This window comes from Mustela lutreola, chromosome 2, assembly GCF_030435805.1.
Source record: "Mustela lutreola isolate mMusLut2 chromosome 2, mMusLut2.pri, whole genome shotgun sequence".
In the NCBI taxonomy this organism is placed as follows: Eukaryota; Metazoa; Chordata; class Mammalia; order Carnivora; family Mustelidae; genus Mustela; species Mustela lutreola.
The window spans coordinates 54023749-54044499 of record NC_081291.1 but is presented as its reverse complement, the minus strand read 5'-3'; the positions used below and the strand labels follow the sequence as shown (position 1 = coordinate 54044499).

The 20751-nt window shown below is 43.2% G+C and overlaps 1 protein-coding gene across 1 annotated transcript in view; it reads right to left on the bottom strand.

The window, feature by feature from the left end:
• Nucleotides 1–20751, bottom strand: part of SYN2 (synapsin II) — a 218066-nt gene that overhangs the window by 12444 nt on the left and 184871 nt on the right. Inside the window, exons 6-10 of the mRNA XM_059161765.1 lie at nucleotides 18257–18319; nucleotides 17734–17876; nucleotides 13487–13561; nucleotides 12903–13005; nucleotides 10759–10908 (exon numbers count right to left, since the gene is read on the bottom strand). Coding sequence (XP_059017748.1) covers nucleotides 10759–10908; nucleotides 12903–13005; nucleotides 13487–13561; nucleotides 17734–17876; nucleotides 18257–18319 — 534 coding nt within the window. The remainder of the gene's footprint in view (nucleotides 1–10758; nucleotides 10909–12902; nucleotides 13006–13486; nucleotides 13562–17733; nucleotides 17877–18256; nucleotides 18320–20751) is intronic.

The window sequence follows — 20751 nt, the reverse complement described above, 5'->3', positions numbered from 1 at the left end:
TTGAGCTGGATCCTGGGAATATGCCTTGGCAACCCTTGTCTGGCGCCTAGGGAGCTTCACCCTTTCCTGGCTACACAGAGGTTGTGGACTGAAGACTTCCCAGGGACTATGAGGGGTAGGGAAATAGTCCCTTAGGACTGTCCGTTGCTAGACTAAGACTCTCTAGCTCCACCCACAAGCCATCCATCTGTTGGGGCTGAGGGCTATTCCCATGGGGTTTGGATACCATGGGATCTGTCTCCGGTCACCAAGAACTGCCTGAGATGCTGAATTCCACGGAAGTCTGGCCACTCTGGCGTCACTGCCAAAGTCTGGCCTATAGCCAACCCACAGCAAGAGCCCACGGCCAGACTGAGCTGCAGTTTTCCTCAGGAAGTTGAGTTGACTCAAACAGGTAGTAATATGTAGTCCAATGTTTGTGCTCAGCTGAACCCAAAAAAGAAGGGGGGAAGAAACGGACTTTACAGTAGCACAAGGGGAAAAAACCAATCAACTGTGGCTTTACAGAATGACAATGCTGCTGCCAAAAATTTGATGCAGCTAGAGGGGCTTAGTGTCTCAAGGAGGGGAGTGCTCAGGTCCTATGCTCTTTCAGCTGATAAGCCTCACAAGAGAGCACTGCAACCAGTTCTGGGTGTTTCTTTAAGGAGGACACTAGTGGAATTAAAATGGGTACATGGGGAAAAAATGGGTACCTGGAACAGATAGGATGGTGAGAAGTATGGAAATGACACCTTTCCTCATGTGACTTTGGGAAAGTTACTTAATTTATGATTCTCAGTTCCTCAAGCACACCAATTGGAATGATTAAGTGAGGTAATTATGGAAGCTGGGACCGAGTAGAAGGTCAAAGTTAGTCAAATGTAGATCTGATTAAGGTCAAGGACTGACTTGGGTAGTAGTGAGGTTCTTGGTTTCCTGGCCTTAGAGGTATTTAAGGAGGGCCATGACAAACTCTGGTCAGAGATGCTATGGAGGAGGTCACGAATTTACAGGCAGAGGACTTCTACAGGCCCTCTGGTTCTGGGTTTCCATTAATTCTTCCATGCACTTTTCAGTTCTTTACATGTCTATCTAAAGCAGGAGAGGAGAGGAGAGGAGAGGAGAAGAGACAAGCCCTTCTTAGCTGCAGAGTCTTGAGTCCAGCAAGACCCAGGGCTATTGGGCCTGAGCAGAGGTGTCTGTAGGCAAAGGCTTGGCAAGTAGAATATGCTACTGCTTTCTATCAAAGCTGGTTGGGCTGGTATCCCACTTTGCTGAACCCACTGGGTTTTAGCAATCTGAGAAGTCAGGGAGGCAGAAAAGGTAGGTGTAGCTCAGAAACTCCTCTAGGTTGGCAGGTTTAGCAGTTGGGTTTGACCTTACACAAGGTCACAAAGGCCCAGCTTTCTCCATTTTTACCTTCCCCAGTGCTCTGATGGGGACATGAAAAAGGCATAGTGCATAGTATTGTAGATCACAGAAGATTCCGCTCTCTTGCTTATACATTGTATGACTTCGGACAAGTCATCTGCATTCTCTTTGCTGAAGTATGAAATGGAGATAGATATACCAACCCAAACCATATTATGTAAGGATGGTGAGGCTCAAAGTAATGTCTGTGCTTTGTAAACTGTACAGTGCTAGGCAAAGCAACGATATAAGTGAACATCATTGTTATTATTTCGATAATAATAAATATCAAACCAAAGGAATGCAGCTTTAATGAAGTTCTAGAATTTAATGCATTAATGTAGAAAGTATTGTTGGGTGGCTTCCTGTCATCTGGTACATAGTAGCTCAGTATGTAGGGGATTCTGGGCTGGGTTATACCATGCTCTCTGTATGTCACTGACTTGTTCCAGCGAGGACCTTGAAGATGCAGAAGAGTCATTTTGGAGCAATAAATATTAGCTCTTGAGGTGAATGGACAGGAAATCACTTGTCTAGGAGACACCAAGCCCGTGGATGAGGGTTTGTGGGGTTTTGTCAAAGGCACCTTTAATTTGCTATCCTGTGGTTTTCAGCAGACAAACTGGGAGACAGGAGCTCCTATCTGAGGTCCCAGCAGGATGGAAAGCTGAGGAAGGAAAGACACTAAGTGACTCAACTTTTGAGAGTTGTTGGCTTGAGTCCAGCTGCCCCCACCAAGGAGGAAGGCCTGTGCTTGCTCAGCATATCTGAGACAGGAAATTGGGAAAGGGTCTCAGGGTCTGGCCCCAAGAAAGAGGCCAGGCCAAGCTCCTTGCTGGACACGCCATACAGCTATTCTGATCAGCTCCCCCAGGCTTCACTCCCTCGGTCTAGGACCCCAAGGGGAATGAGGCAGCAGGAAGGAATGTGGTCGGGAGGTTGTAGGTTCAGTCAGAGCAAAGGGGACAGTATGTTTTCTGGCACCTCGGGATTTTTCTGAGATCATTCCAGCAGTTACCAGTGCCCACCTTTCTTCCTCTGAAAGGTTAAAAAATGTTCCCAGGGATGAGTTCCTCCTCCTCCTTTCATGAGGGCAATTGCTACTCTGAGGGCAGAGCTCATCTTCTGGATTGAGGCCCTCCCATAATCAGTGATTTCCTAAGGACATAAGAAATGTCCCATGGGGGCAGTCCATGAGACCTATGGGGGCACTAAAGGCCAGGTCACCCGAGGTCAGAATGTCAGCTTCAAGTGATTAAAGATGTCCCTTAAAAGTTAAGACATCCCCAAAATAGTCAGTTTCCCTTAATAGTCTGTTAAGGGATCTGGCCACTAGTGACTTTATCTGAACCTGCCTCAAATCTCCTCACATTTTCAGCTTACACTCACTGGGGAACAAATTCCCTAAAGCCAGTCCTGCTGTGGGAAGCAGGAAGGCCTTTCATTTGTCCTAAATTTACTTCTTCTAAGCTATGTAAGTCCTTCTTAGTCCCATGTTTGGGATCTGAGTTGTGTCCCTTCCTTAACTACATGGCACTTTAGACCCCAGTGAAATCCCTTCTCAATCTTGGTGTCCTGTACTCAAGAGACTTCATCTTTTCAAGCCTCTGCATCTGCAAAGATCTATCTGGAAATGTTTTGAGTATCTCTTCAGTTCAGAGAACCAGTTAAAAGGACTGGTAGAATGTCCCACCAGAGGTCAGAGGTTACCAGTTTATGGACCTCAATCCTTCAATTCTGGTCATATCACTGCCCTTTCCAGGCCAGTGGCTAGCACACAGCATCTTAGATCTGGAAGGATATTTTAAGTTACCTGCTCCATTAGCCCTAGCCCCCAGCCCACCTTTTGGTCATATCCCTGACTAGGGGCTTATCTTGCACCTGAATGAACATCAGCAATGATGTGGCAGCCACACACTACTTCTCAGAGTAGCCATTCTCAGCCATTTCCTTTCCTAGTTTTAGAGTTTACTCCTGTCTTCTAGCAGGTTTGCCTTTTGGCATCAGTCTTCTCTCAGGACAGCCACGAGAGAGCTAAAGATAATAAGTCATGGGTTTCTTGAAACTATTGCTATTCAACTGGAGCTCCTTTAACTTTTACTCAAAGATTTGCCAAATGCCTCAGCCTCCTGGTTCTTTCCTCTGAGCACATTGCAATTAGAGTTAGAGGTTGTCCTTGTCCTTGTCCTGTGACCCTCAGGCTGGAAATAATATTGCAGGTGTGATCTGACCTGCTCAAGGTAGGGGAAGAGGCTTGTCTTCCTCCTGGACATCAGATGTGTAATACTTGGAATTACTTAGAATCACTCCTCATGGGTATAACCCACAAGCCAAATAGAAAGTGTGTTAGTGTCTGAAATCCCTGCATTAGCAATTCAGCCCTTTGACTCTGGAAGACTTTATAGGAAAATAACAAAAATGGAAACAGTGTAATGGGAAATGAAAAAAGATTAGCCACACAAAGGAGAGCACCAGGATGCCACCTCTACAGGCATGACTTAAAAGCTTTTCTACCTGAAGTTCTCTCCCTGATTCCCGAGAGTCTCAGGAGCAGCATACACCACTCTAGAGCCCTGGGTTATAAAGCCCAGCTCAGATCCCAGAAGACAGACCCCCAAGGTGTGTGGGGGATGGGAGAGCAGAGCCTGTAGGGAGGTTTCAAAGGTATATAGCCTGGAGGCTTTGGCCATCACTGGCCACCAGGTGTCACTGCCACCTTGAGAACAGTTTCCCTAAAGCACTTCAGAGCTGATGGAGTCACTTGTCCTGACCAACTCTTAGGGCAGCTCCAAAGGGGGCAGTCCAGCTAGGCTGAGACTAAGTTGTCATTAGCCAGATAAGGCTTTGCGACTCACCTTCCTACTTTCAGCTACATAGCCAGCGCTTCTTACAGCCCCCATCCCTACCCCTTTGAATTGGGCAAGCAGCTAGCCTGGGCCCATCTCAATGACTTTGCTCTTTGTTTTCTATAATTAATCCATCTCTGGCTAGGGGACTGGCTGACAATAAGGCAAGGTGTGCCCTCTACTAATCTCCCCCTCAACCAACACTAAGGGCCTCTTCTAGAGTGAGAGAAATGAAAGCTGTAAGGGTGGAGCTGCAGGCAAGGAGAGAGAGGGAGAAAGAGAAAGGTAGATAAATAACTAGTCTTCGTCTATCCTGGTCTTGACTGAGAATACTGGGCAAGGAATAGCTCTTAGGGCTTGTGACTCGGCCAGAAGCTCTTTCAGTCTGAGCTGCCAAAGCCACAGAAGAAAGGAGCCAGCAAGAGGGGCTTGATTGTGAGGAATGGAATGTGACTTAGTGACAGCAGCTAAGGGCTCAGCGCACCATGCAGAGTTCTGGCTGGGACCCAGGTAATACCCTTTGGTTTGTATCCCTTCCATTTGTACACTACCAAAATTGCTCATTGGATCTCAACACCAACTCCAATATGCTGCAAGGGCTGTTAAAGACAATTATTCCATCTAGTAACTCATTCAATAAATATGTACTGCAATGCCATATCTAGGGGAGGAGAAGGGCAATAATTTGTCTGCGTAGAAGGAGTATTTTAATCACTGTCATTTGCATAGAATTGCTATCACATGATCATAATAAAAAGCAGGAAGACATAGTTTTGTTATTGCTGTTTAACTCTCCTCCTGATGACTGACTGCACCCTCTTTAGTACATCCGTGATGTATTCAATGGCTACTAGGTGCTAGCTACTCTGCAGACACTAGAGATATAGCAGTGAAGAGACCCTGTTCTCTTATGTTCTACTGGAAGATGCTTACGTTCTACTGGAAGAGCCAAAGAAAGAAATAGATGGGAATGACTTAAGCTGTTAGTAAGTGCTATGCAGAAAATTAAAGAAGCAGGGGCGGTAGTCAGTTATTAGATGGAAATTTTGGATTAGATGCTTGAGGAAACTTCAGTTATACTGTCATGAAGGAGCCAGCCATGCAAAAACAAGGGGAAGAGCATCTCAGACAGAGGATACGGCACATATGAAGGCCCTTACCAGTGAGAAAGAGCTAGGATGGTAGGAAGGGAAAGAGGCAGGTAGGGTCCTACATGAATTGCTTGGGGAAAACTGAAAGGAGGTCAAAAATTTACAGGGTTCTGCTTTGGCTATCTTATATTAGGATGCCTCTAGACATGTAAATAAAGATGTCAAGCAAGAGTTAGAAATGTGAATCTGGAGTTCAAGGAGTGGTCAGGGCAGCAGATAGGTGTGGGTTAATTGAGATCACCAAGGAAAGTACATAGACCAAGTTCTAAGGCACTGATATGTGGAGATTTAGCAGAAGTGGAGGAGCCAGCAAAGGAGGTGAGAAGAAACCAATGAGGCGGAATGAAAACCAGGCAAGAACAGAATCACTGAGGCATAGAAAGGAAAATGTTTCAAGAAGGAGAGTAGGGCGGGGGGGCGGGGAGGGGAGGGAACTGCATCAAAGCTACTGAGAAATCATGCAAGATAAGAACATGGGAAAATGAAGATGAGAACTAGACATGGAGTCACTTTGACAAGAGCAATTTCAGTGGGATTGGCTTTTACTTTATTATTCTAAATGGGAGATGTTTATGGATGGATGTGATCCTCTCAAAAAGAAGAAATCAGTGATGGAGAAGAGAGGGATAATGTGAGAGCAAAAAAAAAAAGGTGGGACCCAGATCACCTGTGGAGGGTGGGGCTTAGAAGAGATTCATGTGGCTTAAGATCCAGATAAACTGGCAGATGTAATATTGGAAATATGGAAGTAATCGAGTCTGACAGCTCTATGGCCCTGGAGCCAGCATGACTCAAATGTCTCCTCAATCATAACTAGTGGAAATGGGCTATCATCAGGGAGAAATGGGAGGTAGAAATACAATCAGTACAGTCATGACCTCAAGCCCAAGTTGCAGTGTTCTGCCAAATGTGACAGACTGTGGTATACTTCCTGTCTTTAGGATGGCCTAAAGTCAAAGCACAAGGTTCAGGAGGAAACTAACAGAGAATACAAGAAGGTATTGTCTGATGAATGGTGATGACTCTGTGAATTCAGCCACGATTTCAATTTAGAATATAAACAATTTTTGGACAGAGACAGTATCTCATTCATCACTGTAGCCCTAAGTCTATTAAACCAATTTTAAGCACATACATTGAGCTAGCCTGTGCTAGTCAGCAGAAACACAGTCGAAAAAGGGCATCACCCTTGTGTACCAAGGGCTAAGAGTATTTAAGAGACATTTGCTAAAATTAATTTAATCATGTGTATAGTAAAGACTCTGGCCTTGCCCAAAGAGAAATCTGGCCTTTTCTCCCCAACTCCTGGGAGATAAGTCTAAATTCTTAGAATTTCCTGAGTAATAGGAGTGTCTTTTCTTTGTGGGTGAGAGGCCCTCAGACCACACTACATAATATAAGCTGATGAGGTGACTCACAGTGGTCCCTGGGGCCACATGGTATTAACCTGACTTTCATGGATGGGGGTACTAGAGACCAATTTCAAGGAGGTGATCAATCAAGCATGCCTATGACATGAAAGCCAATAAAAACTGTGAACACTGAATCTCAGATGAGCTTCCCTGATTGGCACCATGTGTACTATTACATATGGATGCTGGGAGGTTAGGACAATGGAATCTTCATGTTTGGAACACTCCCAGACTCTGACCTGTGCATCTTTCTTTATTTTTGATCTGTATCCTTTCCTAAAATGTAACTGTGAGTATAATAGCTTGAGGTAAATTATGTGAGACTTTCCAGAGATTTCTTAAGAACTCTCTGAACTTCCTGTTCATGTCAGGAATGAGGGCAGTCTTGTAGAGGACTGTACTCTCAGACTGCAATTGGGCAGACCAGGTTTCATGTGACCTTAGAAATAAAAGGGATCTAGATATCATCTGATTCAATTTAATTCTTTAAGTAAGGAACCAGAGGTCTAGAGATAGGGAATGACTTACCCGAGGTCACATAACGTTATCACTGAGTAAGAATAACCGATGAGTATTCTGACTCCCGGTACAGTGTGCTTTCCACAATATCATGTTGTAGTTTTGAATGTGATCCTGAGCAGGGAAAAGCTTATCCTTCAGTCAGTCTGACTTTACTACAAGGGACTGTTGCACGAGCTCCTATATTTAGGAAAGCTCATTCCTTACTATGTTTCTTGACCTGATTTGGATACATTCTAGACTTTTCTTGAGAATATTTAAGTTGCACTATGTAATGCTTGCAAAGTAAGGGGACTGTCCCAAAGAAAAGCTAACGCTTTCGGGGGGGGGGCAGTTTTTTTGGTGATTTGTCACTGAACTTTTATGTTACAGATATCATTTCTGTATAATTTAAATTTCATTGCTAGAAGACATTTTTTTTTGTTCAAAAAAGACATTAGTTTTTTTGTTTTTAGTTTTTTTGTTCAGTCCTTCATTTTACATATGAAAACACTGAGACACAGAAACAGGAAGATATCTACCCAACGTCATTTGGTGGGTGGTAAGGACAAGGCTGAATTCAGGTCTCCTCTGCATTCTAGTTCAAAATGACTTCCCTGTAGAAGGCCAAGAAAGTTTTGTGCACACTTCTATTTATAAAAGTACTTAAGGGATCCTCACAGAATCCCAGAACAACCTATTTTTGTTTATTTCGCCTGGGTAGCATTGGGCTGTCTTACTCTGTCATAAATTCATTAAGGGGCAACCAGATGTTCTCTGTATTTCTCAGGGTTAAAGGGAAGAAAAGGGCTATCACTCTTCCTCTAGGGCAGGGACAAGCAACAATCTGCTAATCCCTAAGCTTTACAAAATCATGAAATCTAACCACAGGTCTGATATTTTTTTAACCAGGAAAATCTTTTTTTAGCACCTCTTGTGAAGTACAACATTTAAATAATGGGCTTATATCTCTAACAAACAATTAATTTTTGTTCTCTTAACTACCCTACTATAATTCTCTGGTGACTAACATTCCTGATGTACAGAAACAGATTCTTGTACTTGCCTGGAGGTTTGACACATATGAGCCAGCTACAGAAGGTACAAAACACCCATACGAGCTAATGTATGATAGCATCCCATAGCAGGGGGCTACTCTCAACTTGGATGCCCAAAGTAAGTCTACTAGCCCAGGAGCTCCCATTTATCTAGCATGAGTAGGGATGGAAGTATTCTACTCAAAGAAATTTTCAGAGCTGAAAAGGTATTTAGATCCATTTTATATCATAGGTGAAGAAACTGAGATCCAGAGAAAGAAATGACTTACCAATTGTCACACTGTCTTATTTTAGTCATTTCTTAAAAGAAAAAGAAAAAGAAAAGAAAAGAAAAAAGATTTATTTATTGATTTCGGGGTGGAAGAGGGAAGAAAGACAGATGGAGGAAGAGAATCCTAAAGCAGATTCCCCAAGACCCAAGGGTCATAACTGAGCCGAAATCAAGAGTCAGAGGGCGCCCGGGTGGCTTGGTGGGTTAAAGCCTCTGCCTTCGGCTCAGGTCATGATCCCAGGGTTCTGGGATCCAGCCCCACATTGGGTTCTCTGCTTGGCGGGGAGCCTGCTTACCCCCCACCCTACCCCTGCCTGCCTCCCTGTCTACTTGTGATCTCTGTCAAATAAAATCTTAAATAAAATCTCAAATAAAATCTTAAAAAAAAAAAAAAGAAATCAAGAGTCAGACACTAAACTAACTGATCCATCCAGGCACCCCTATTTTAGTCATTTCTACAGAAATAGTTCTTATACATTATATTACTAGTTTTCTTAAACAACATGTGGAATACTGACTTAAAATAAGCTGTTTCTTGGGGTGCCTGGGTGGCTCAGTGGGTTAAAGCCTCTGCCTTTGGCTCAGGTCATGGTCTCAGGGTCCTGGGATTGAGCTCCACGTCGGGCTCTCTGCTCAGCGGGGAGCCTGCTTACCCCCTCTCTCTCTGCCTACTTGTGATCTCTCTCTCTCTCTCTCATTCTGTGTCAAATAAATAAGTAAAATCTTTTTCTTTTTTTTTAAAGCTGTTCTTTATGGTTCAGGTCCATTATTATGAATATCAACTATGCTCCTATGCTATGGTTCTGTGACATTCAAATGATAAGAACTAATTTGCTTCTATGCCATAATCCAGGCTGGCTTATACTCTTTTCCCCTCCCCACTCCTTTTCTTCTTTCTTACTAAAGGATTTCCAGACTCCAATTACTTGGCTTCTGAGGTTGTAGTATAATCGCAGCAAGGCACTGATCTTTAGAAAAGGGAGTGATGATCTTGAAGCCAGAGGTTGTAGGGAACCTAAGCCCTGAGGCTGCTTAGTTACTTAATAACAATAGGCAACCTTTTTGAGCATTTATGATACACTATATATATATACACTATATTTTAGGTTCTTCATTTAATTCTCACAATAACCCTAGGAGAGGGGTGCCATTGTCATCTCTGCTGAGCCACATATAAGTACTTTATCCAAGGTCACAAAGCCAATAAAATGGAGTGTCCAGGATTCAAACTTCAATAGTTTTCTTTTCAAAGTCCACACTCTGAAATCACCATTCTATTCTATCTCCTTAACTGTTTGAAGTGTGATTTTGAAAGAAAGATTTGAGAGATTTTTATGTTAAGTAATTAAAATTGAGGCCTAGAAAAGGTAGTAATTTCCCCCCAAAGTCACACAGCTGTTTAGGGGAGAACAGCTAGACTAGGACTCAGTTCTTGGATTCTTTGTCCCAAGCTCTTACCACTTCATTATGCAAAAGTTCAGTGAGAAGAAAGCTGGGGGACATTTTTGCAAAGTGAGATATCTCCTAGATGGGACTTAAGACGTTGGACCCCTGCTTTTCTTTGGCCTCTTCTAGAGCCACAGGGCCTGAGCCACAAAAACTTCAGTGTGGATTTCCTACCAGACTTGGCATCTGGGATACTGCCACTGTGAATGTGACTGGCCTTGAGTCACACACCATAGTCAACTGAAGAAAACTTCCTCCTCTCCCTTAGGAAGGAAAGCAGATTTCTAATTTGAGTTTTACCTCATCATTCTCTTCCAGAATGAGGGACCTGACCCTTTCTTCTCTCTAAGCCAGCAGATTTCTGATAAACACCCTTTTTTCTCCACAAATGCAGCAGACCCCTCATAGACAGTGAACAGTTGGTAAGAGGTCTGACCCAGCCCTTCCTCAGAGACTTCCCATTTAAAAGTGGGAGTATCCCAAGAGAAATGGGCTCTGGTTCCCCAGAGACTTCAAGTTCAGAGAGAAGAGAACCAGTAAGTACTGGATCTATAGAACTGGTCAGTTCTATAGCTGATATTGCAGACTGCTAAAGAGAAGGCTCCTCTATCCTGGAGCCACCACAGTCTACAGCAGTGGGCTTGGGAATGGTTCTTGGGTCTCCAGTCTCTTCCTCCTGCTTACCTGTGGCTGCTGGGTGGTTAAGGGTCTCTGAGGGGACAGAACAGGGGTCCTGGACAGCAGCTGGTTCATCTTGCTAATGACTAGTTCAGTGATAAGTTGTCTGTCCTCCACCTGGTGTTCACCAATCAGTGGCATACTGCAGTCCATGACCTGGTAGAAGATGTAGCCCAGGTTAGGAAAGGGGCTGGAAAAATCAAAGGCCTACTTTCAGAATGAATAGAACTTAAGGCATCTGGGACAGATTGGGGATGAAACTGGTGTTCCTATCTTCAGTTAGAAGCATGTTCCTGTGCAGAATTAGGACCTTAGTCTCCCCCTCCAGCAAACTTTTGCTTTGGCTCTTCCCCCCAAGACTTCACCTAGGCCAGGGCTCAGTAGAGTATACAAGATTCATGGCTGAAGGTGGTAGGGAAAGGGAGACAGCAAGGTTTAGAGATTTGTAGGCAGGGAAAGCAGGAATACATGGAGGTCATTCCCTTAACTCTCTAGTTAGGAGTAGCCAGTTTTCATCTCTGGGACTTTTCACCCATGCAGTTTTTATCTCCACACAGTCTGCCCTTTAAACAACTAGATTTCTGCTTTTGCTCATGACCTGGGATGCCTTCCCTTTTCACCACCATCCTGATTCTTCCCATACCTCAAAGTCCAGGTAACTGTTTTCCTGCGTTAGGAAGTGGATAGCTGGCTAACTAGGATAATAGACTCTGTAATCCAACTCTCATTTATGGATGAGAAAACTGAGCCCCACTGAGAGAGGGGGTGTGATTATTTAGAATGCTATGTGCCAAGTAGATCATGGAGTAGATTCTGAAGCCCACTTTGGGTTCCTGACACTAATCTTTTGCCAACACCACCAACTCCTGGCAAGGAGCCTTTCCTGCTCCCAGTAAGACTGGGCAGGAATATGAGTGAAGGATTCATATTATTACCGACTTTCCCTTTAATCTGGGGAAAAGGGAGTCAGCAAATTGTGTTAGAGGACCAGGCTGAGTAAAGTATCTCCAAGGCTCAGAGAGATGCTAAGAATCCCCTGTGCCTGGTGGTGGGTATTATGGAGGACACGTACTGCATGGAGCACTGAGTGTGGTGCATAAACAATGAATTCTGGAACACTGAAAAGAAATAAAACAAAACCAGGGTGTAGTGATCAACATAGTATGGTACTGTCATAAAAATAGATACATAAATCAGTAGAACAGTATAGAAAACCCTGAAATAGATTCACATTTATATTAAAGACAAAGTGGTGTGTGGGCATATATATAGATTATATGTATAGTATACATATGTATATTAATATTACTCAGCCATAAAAATGGAATGGTATCTTACCATTTGCAAGGTTATAAATGAAGCTACGAAGTATTACAGAAGTAAAATAAGTCAGTCAGAGAAAAATACTATATGATGTCACTCCTGTGTAAATTTAAGAAACGTAGGAACAAAGGGGAAAAAAGGAGAGAAGCAAATCAATCAACAGACCCTTAACTCTAAAGAATAATTTGATGGTCACCAGAGGGCAGGGTGTGGGGATGGTTTAAAAAGGGTATGGGATTAAGGAATGCACTTGTAGTGAACCCCAAATGTTGCATGCAAGTGTTGAACCACTACATTGTATACCTGAAACTACTATTAACACTGTACATTAACTAACTGGAATTAAAATAAAATCTTAAAAAAAAAAATCTCCTGTAACTAGGAAACTTGAGCTCTATCTAGCCCAGGCTGAGACACTGATTCACTCCATGGCCTTGAACACATGCTTATGGCATTAGGCCTTAGTTTTCTCATCTGCAAAATGAGCAGATTGAACCGAATGATTCCCAAGTCCAAATTTCTGAGACCCAAAATGGTAAATCACTACAGTCTTCCCAGGGGAATAGCATTAGGCTAGGACCCCAGGAACCCAAATGTGCCAACTCCTACCCAGCATGGGTCAGCCTAGCTGGTTGGAAACAGCTCCCTGCTGGTGGAGGTATTTCACTATGCACATCCATTGGTTGTGTTGTCTGGGAACCATCCCCTGGCCTGAAAGACTCTGATCTAAACATAGTTTGGGTCACCCACATAGCTCTCAAGCTAAGAGCTTGGCTTCTAGCCTTGGGTGTTGTCTCTTACTGAGATATTCCTTGGGCCAGACTTACCTCAAAAATGTAGTCTTTCCCATCTTTGCCATGTACAGCTTTGACAGCACAGATGTCCAGGCCACCAAACATCTCAGAGCAGGTGTCTACCCACAGCTTGTACCTGGAAGGGATGGGAAGGTGTTCTGAGGCTGGGGTGTTAGCTCATATCAAGCCTACCTGCTACTCATGATCTCCTTGGTGCCTCCATCTCTACCATCCCACCCCTTCCTCTCCCTGTCAAGCATATTACCCTCTCTACAGTGCTCTCTCACTTTAACTCCAGATTGAATCTATGTTTCCAGGCTTAAAGCAGGTCTCACATACTCTAGGTGGCCTTCGTTGGCTTTTCCAGTGCAGAGTAACTGCTCCTTTCTTGGAGCTTCTACATCATGTCCAGTCTTTATCTTCATAATTTAGCATATAACCCAGTCCTGCCTGATCTTGTTACCTGGTGTAACAAGGCTCTTTGTGTTCTTTGTGTTGGCTTGGCTTGGCTCTTTGTGTTCTGTCCTGATTAGAGGCTTCCTTTGGGCAGGGCTCATTTTTTATACCTCTTTAGCCATGGAAGCTGGGCTGGGGAGTGGACTCCTTCTCTCACTCACCTGTCTGACATGGCGATCTGCTCCAGCATTGCAGAGCCAGTGTTTGTCTTCCAGTTGCCTGAGATCGATGTCCTCCTGCAACAAGGTCCCACAAGGATAGGATAGGCAGTGAGCCACACGAGCAAGAGGGGGGCATGAAACTTCCCAGAATTTTAGCTAACTGCTGCTTTCCTCACCTGCTTCTTGCAAAAGTAGCCCAGGCACCTGTCTGCTGAACTGAGAACCTGGCTGCCCTGCCAACCCCTACCCTCAATGTCCTTCTTCTCTTTGTAGTCCAGCCCAGACTGCTGTGGCTCTATGGAGCCTTCCCTAATCTTTTCAACCAGATGAACACTTGCTCTCCTGAACCTCACTTCCAGTCCTATATCTATTTTTTAATATTAGTTATTTGAGCTAAGTCTTAGGTCCACAAGTCATAAACTACTAGCAGCCTACCCACTTATCTGGGCTGACTGGGTATATACAAACTGAATTCTGTTGATCCTAGGGACACTCTCAGGACTCTTGTGAATATCTCCTCATGGCTTCCTTACTAGCTCATTTATTTGTTCATTCAACAGTTAATTTCTAAGAGCCTACAGTATTAACAATGTGACTCTGGACAAGTCAGTTAACTTCTCCAGGCTTAAGTTGCCTTGTCCATCAAATTCTGTTGAATCAAGTCATCAACCTCCTCTCTGCTATGCCCTCTGCACCCTCTCCAACTGTGAGCAGGTGTTAGGGTCAACTAGTCTTAGACTAAATAGGAGGTAGCTGACCTTGCTTCTAGTTCTGGATTTTCTCTTGACTGGGTGGGTGACCATGGGTGAATCACTTTACCTCTCTGAGCCTCTTATCCCTGTGTAAACACAAGGTTGTTATAAAGATCAATTGATACAGATTTAAATAAATTGTAAAACACCAAAAATAGGACTTCCTAATTATGAGTCTTCACTCAGACACAGTCAAGAGGAAGAGGATAGCCTAGGGGATAGAAAAGCACTGTTCACACTACTGACAGAGCTGTTCACGTGCTATCCTTGTCACTTGCTACCATGTGGAGACTGGATGCATGTAGTAGTCTCTACTCAGCAGTTCCCAGGAGTACCTACCCCAGAGGTCTGATCTCAGACACTGATAAACCTAGATATACAGCTAGTTTTCAGAGCCCTGAGGTGACCCAGTGAGTCAACTGATAGGTATTAACAACCCCTCACTCTTGTACAGTAGTGACTGCTTGCCAGTGTTCTTCCCCCATAAACCCCTCACCAGAGTGCAAACCCCTGTTCAGAGCAGGCTGACATTCTCACCCCAACTTTATAGACAAGGAGATTAAGACTCAGAAAGGTTAAATGACTTGCCCAAAGTTGTATATCCAGTCAAATTAGACATTAGATAAAAAAAAAAATTCCAAGACTCTCTGTTCCCTCATTGCGCTGTGCTTCCCCTATACCACACTGCCTACTTCATAAAAAAAAACAAAAACAAAAACAAAAACAAAAAAAACAATTAACAGATGAGTGGCTTGCAAAATCTGAGTAGAGACACAAAAATAGATCATAATAAAAATAACACTGTCCTTCTAACACTGATGATTTATGAGTGTGTTCCTGTGACCAGGTTGGGCTCTTCAAGAGTGGGGACAGAGTCATTCACTTCTAGGTCCCCAGCACAGGGCATTGGTATATAATAGGGTTTTGGAAACTTTGAGTGAATAGTAATAATGTCTTTCACACTTCACACCTTTCTCTAACAATGAGATGCAGGGCACAGATCCATATAGGCCACTGGAGCAGGGGGAGAATCAGGGGGCACCTAGAAGCCACTCAGGAACAGCTCAACTACCTTTCAGGACTTGGAGGTCATCTGACCTCCACAGAGGGATGCACATTATTACCTACTGAGAGTAGAGCAGGAAAAATACCCTCTGTCTACCAAATATGGCTGGTCTGAAACTCCAGAGTGAGAGCTAAGGGAGTAGGGAAGACTCTCAAACCATATCTTGGCTATTACCAGGTCAATTCCTTCTGAAAGCAAGGGGATAGCTCAAAGTTTGGGGAAGAGGAGCCAAGAGGACCTGAATAACTGTCCCTTGCAAATTAAAGAAAGTAAATGTTTTTTAAAGTTTCTTCAGTAGCCCACCCTTAATCAGTATTAGAGGATTCTCTTTTCTTATGCTTCTTTGAAATTACTTTTAGAAATCCTAACCTTTAAAAATGAGATATCTCCTTTTAAGGATCAAGACACTCTTGCTCTACTGTCATAAACATTTTGTGTTCATTTAGGGGATTTTGTCTTTTATTTTGTTATTATCATTATTATTTTAACTTAGGGGATTTTAAAAGGAAAGGATGGGAAATCTGCTTTCCTAGGTGCTTACACATACTGAATTTTCTGCTTCTTTTAGCTGATTTTTATAATGGTCTTTTAAATTATCTTGTCTTACATTGCGTACAATTTTAAAACAATCCTAAATTCCTTTTTGAAGCAGCAAGACTTTAAATTAAAAACTATAAACTTGAAAAAAAAAGTAGTAATCTAGTAAAAAAGTAAAAAAGATTCTATTCTTCGGTTTTAATCAAGGGTTCTTCCCTGAATACTTAATGGGTGCTTACTCTGTGCCTGCTGCTGCTGCACATGCTTTTAGGGGTGATTTCACTGTTCCTGCCCAGGGAGCTCAGAGGAAGGTGACAGAAATTCCCATTTGTGCAGAGGCTAAACCAGAGGTTTGTAAAGGGGGGCAGAGCTCCTAACTAATTCCAGAGGTGGGGGAGTACAAACACTGAAGAGGGAGACAGAAGAACAATGGAAATGAACGAGCAAGGGAAAGGGAATCCACTCAGTCTTAAAGTCTACTCAAATGCCGAGTGGCCAAGACCAAATTCATATATTAGAATGTTCTTGTTTTTATAGGAAATACTACCCTGCAGATTTTAAAAAGTGAGAAGTTCATCTTTTCAAAATTGGAATTGTAAGCTATTTGCATGTATATTATAGAAGATTTATATAGATTTCTGGTCATCCAGAAATCTTTTTGTTCTTTCAAGTCAGATGGAGGAAACTTTTAACTTTGTATTCTGGCAGATGGACACAGTCATGTGGAGAAGTCAAAGTCACCTATTCTTTTCTTTTCTTTTAAAGACTTATTTATTTATTTGACAGAGAGAGAGTTCACAAGTAGGCAGAGAGGCAGGCAGAGAGAGAGGGGTAAGCAGGCTCCCCGCTGAGCAGAGAGCCCGATGCAGGGCTCAATCCCAGGACCCTGAGACCATAACCCAGGCCAAAGGTAGAGGCTTAACCCATTGAGGCACCCAGGCTCCCCGAAGTTACCTATTCTTATAACCACTGGGTTTTTTATGCTCTGGCATGTTTTTAGGGTGATACATTTTCATTAGGAGTTTCTTAATCTTTTCTGAATTCTGATAACGGTGAATTCTATGGATTCCTTTCAATGTACAAAAATACGTAAGAGTCGTAAAGGTTTAAAATAAAGTACATAAGATAACAAAGAAACCCAATTTTTAAAATAATTATAAAAATAGTTATCAAAATCTTAAACAGATCTGTGATTAGTAAAAAAAAATACATCTTTTTGTAAATAACAAAACTATTTGCGGGCGCCTGGGTGGCTCAGTGGGTTAAGCCGCTGCCTTCGGCTCAGGTCATGATCTCAGGGTCCTGGGATCGAGTCCCGCATCGGGCTCTCTGCTCAGCAGGGAGCCTGCTTCCTCCTCTCTCTGCCTGCCTCTCTGCTTACTTGTAATTTCTCTCTGTCAAATAAATAAATAAAATCTTTAAAAAAAAAAAAAACTATTTGCAGTGACAGGTCTAACAACTACCATGTAGTTGAGTAGCAACAACTACCGTGATTCTTGAGTAGTGATAAAAATAATTGGTATTTAGAGATATCAGTCATAACTGCAATATGAATCAAAAATGTCTGTGATTACCTTTAGCTTAAGTCACATGTGCTGTTGCTACTACTGTAGCCTGTTGCCATGGTTTATAACCGTGGAGATGTCAAATTTCACTTAGAGGCTAGTGAAAATAAATATTAATTTTATTTCTCATCTTAGTTCATTGGTCCTCTTCTGACTTGAAAGGAACCCAGACTGGGAGCCCCTGACTTGAAAGGCACCCTCTCTCTGGTCTCTGCCTTTTGGGCCAGATGAGGTTAAATGAGAATTGGCTGCTACCTGGAGGCTCAGATTTTCCATTGGGCTGAGGAGAAAGTGAAGAGTATCTGCTGGCACTCCGGCCCCACTCACATATAAGCCTTGTAGTTGTTGCCTATCTTCTGGACCCGGATGTCATACTTGGCGTCAATAAAAGGCTCTGCTGTGGCATATGTCTGGGTGAGGGCCACCACACTAGCAATGTCCTGGAAGTCGTAGTGGTTTTCCACTTTGACCTAACATTGGAGCAAGGCAGAGAAGGAGAAAAGGAGACATACAAACACATATACTGAGAGTCACAAGAGCTCTGAGCCTCCATACCCATCAAGATGTTATTCATCCAGATGTAAACCTGGATGCCACATCTCCCTAGGATACACTTTCTTTCTAGCTTCCCCTCAAAGAGGAGAAAGGGCCCAAGGGCCCAAGCAAGTGGCCTTACAAGCAGGTTGGAAGAGGTCTGTTTGGGTAACACTCATAATTCAGAGGGGCCAAATCAACTCCTTGGAAAGAATTCATGGAGAAATGAGGCAAAATAGTCCATAAGCAGGCTCTCTAAAAAGTGCCCTCCTTGGCCTCAACCCCAAAGCACAACAAACCTTTACCATGGCCTTACCTTGCCCATGCCTGAGTGAGCATGGCCAATCTTCACCACCACAGGGAATGTGGGCAGTGTCAGCTGAAAGCAGAGGAGAAAGGAATGAACTGGTCAGAGTGTGCCTCACTCTCTATGGCATCATACAAATATTTTCTTGGTAATACCCTTGGAAGGGTCCTTTAAAGAACTAGCCCAACCTACTTGTTTTTACAGATTAAAAAACAGTATGGAGTTGCCTCAAAAAGTTGAAAATAGAGCTACCCTATGACCCAGCAAGTGCACTACTGGGTATTTACCCCAAAGATACAAATGTAGGGATCCGAAGGGGCACGTGCACCCAAACGTTTACAGCAATAATGTCCACAATACTCAAACTATGGAAAGAATTTAGATGTCTATCAACAGATGAATGGATAAAGAAGATGTGATACACACACACACACACACACACACACACACACACACACACACACCAGGAATACTATGCAGCTATCAAAAGAAACAAAATCTTACCATTTGCAATGACGTGGATGGAACTAGAGGGTATTATGCTGAGTGAAATAAGTCAACCAGAGAAAGGCAATTAAATGATCTCTCTGATGTGAGGAATTTGAGAGGCACGACTGGGGACCATGGGGGGTAGGGAGGGAAAAGTGAAACAAGATGGGATCAGGAGGGAGACAAATCATAAGAGACTCTTAATCTCATAAAACAAACTGAGGGTTGTTGGGGGGATAGGGGAGTAGGGATAGGGCGGCTGGGTTATGGACATTGGGAGGCTATGTGCTATGGTGAGGGTTGTGAAATGTGTAAACCTGATGATTCACAGACCTGTACCCCGGGGGGCAAATAATACATTATATGTTAATATAAATAAATAAATAAATAAATATTCTGTGGGAAATGCAGAAAACAAACAAACAAACAAAAAACCCCCGAGGCCCATAGAGTGAGAGTGACTTGCCTGAGGTCACAGCATACAATTACCAGAACTGCAAGAACCCTGCTCTGCCACTCAGTACTTTCTATACCTTTAACATTCATTGCTTCAATATTCTCTGCATTATACAAATCCTAGGCAGGACCAGTCCTTAGCCAAAGAAAAGGAAAGGAAAGGAAAGATAAGGAAAGGAGAGGAAAGGAGAGGAGAGGAGAGGAGGGGAGAAAGGGAAAGGGAAGGGTAAGGGAAAAGGAAAGAAAGAAAAAGCATCTTTGAAAGGGTGAATTTTGTTGTAAGAAAATTGTATCTTAGTAAACCTCAATTTAAAAAGAAATGTATCTTCGGAATCTTAATGTCCCCTTTGTCATGTACCTTTTAGTACCCTCCCCTTCCCCTTCAAACATACAGCTTCCTACACTGAACCTGGGTTTTCTCCCTCACTTTCACAATGCTGTCACTGCTCACCAACACCTCAAACTCAACACCAAACACAGCTTAGGATGCTAAGGCCTCTTTCTGCCCAGTTTGGGGTTTGGAAGAGATCTGACTTAAGAATTCAACATGTAAAGGCACCATTAAGAGTGTAAACTCTAGGGGCGCCTGGGTGGCTCAGTGGGTTAAGCCGCTGCCTTCGGCTCAGGTCATGATCTCAGGATCCTGGGATCGAGTCCCGCATCGGGCTCTCTGCTCGGCAGGGAGCCTGCTTCCCTCTCTCTCTCTCTCTCTGCCTGCCTCTCCATCTACTTGTGATTTCTCTCTGTCAAATAAATAAATAAAATCTTAAAAAAAAAAAAAAAAAAAAGAGTGTAAACTCTATCCTGAGGTAGCCATATTTTAACAGAGGGACAATAGAAACTTAAAAGAAGAACTACCTTCCAAAGGCAGCATTTCAACTGGTTACAAAGTGGTGATGAAGGAAGTACTATGGTGGAGTGGAAGAAGCACTACACTGTTATGTCAGCAGACTTGCATTCTAGTCTTAGCCATTAGCTTTTTGTAAGTCACTTAACCTCACTGAGCCTTTGTCTTCACATTTGCCAAATGAAGAGACTGGACTGGATGCTTTTGGGGGTCTGTCCAATAATAAATACATCAGGCTCTATTTTGGTTCGGGTGTTATATGAAGAATCAACTTGGTCATCAAATCTCATCTTTCTAACTCAGACTCAGCTCTCTTTCAATTTCCTTCTTTTCAAACATCACTACCACAACAAAATGAGATGTCTTTTGAAAAAACTGAAGTTAACTCTGATAAAAAGGCAGATTCCCGTGGGAATCCGAGGTGTGACCAGATGCTGGGAATACCTGACCGGAGGAATTCAATATTCCTGGCTGAGGCCAGTTGAAGCTGGGACAAAGAGCATCAAAGGGCCTTGGAAACACGTTCAAGCCTATTTAATGGAGAAGAAAGTGAGGCCCAGAGAGGCAAAAATTGCAAAGCTACCTTGTGACAGAATCAGGACCCAGCCTTCTACCTTCTAGTCCAGCACTGTGTGGAAATATCCTACAATAATCTCCTGGGTTTCTTTGTATTTGGAAACTTGGAGCACTATGCTCTGTCAAACAGAGCAGA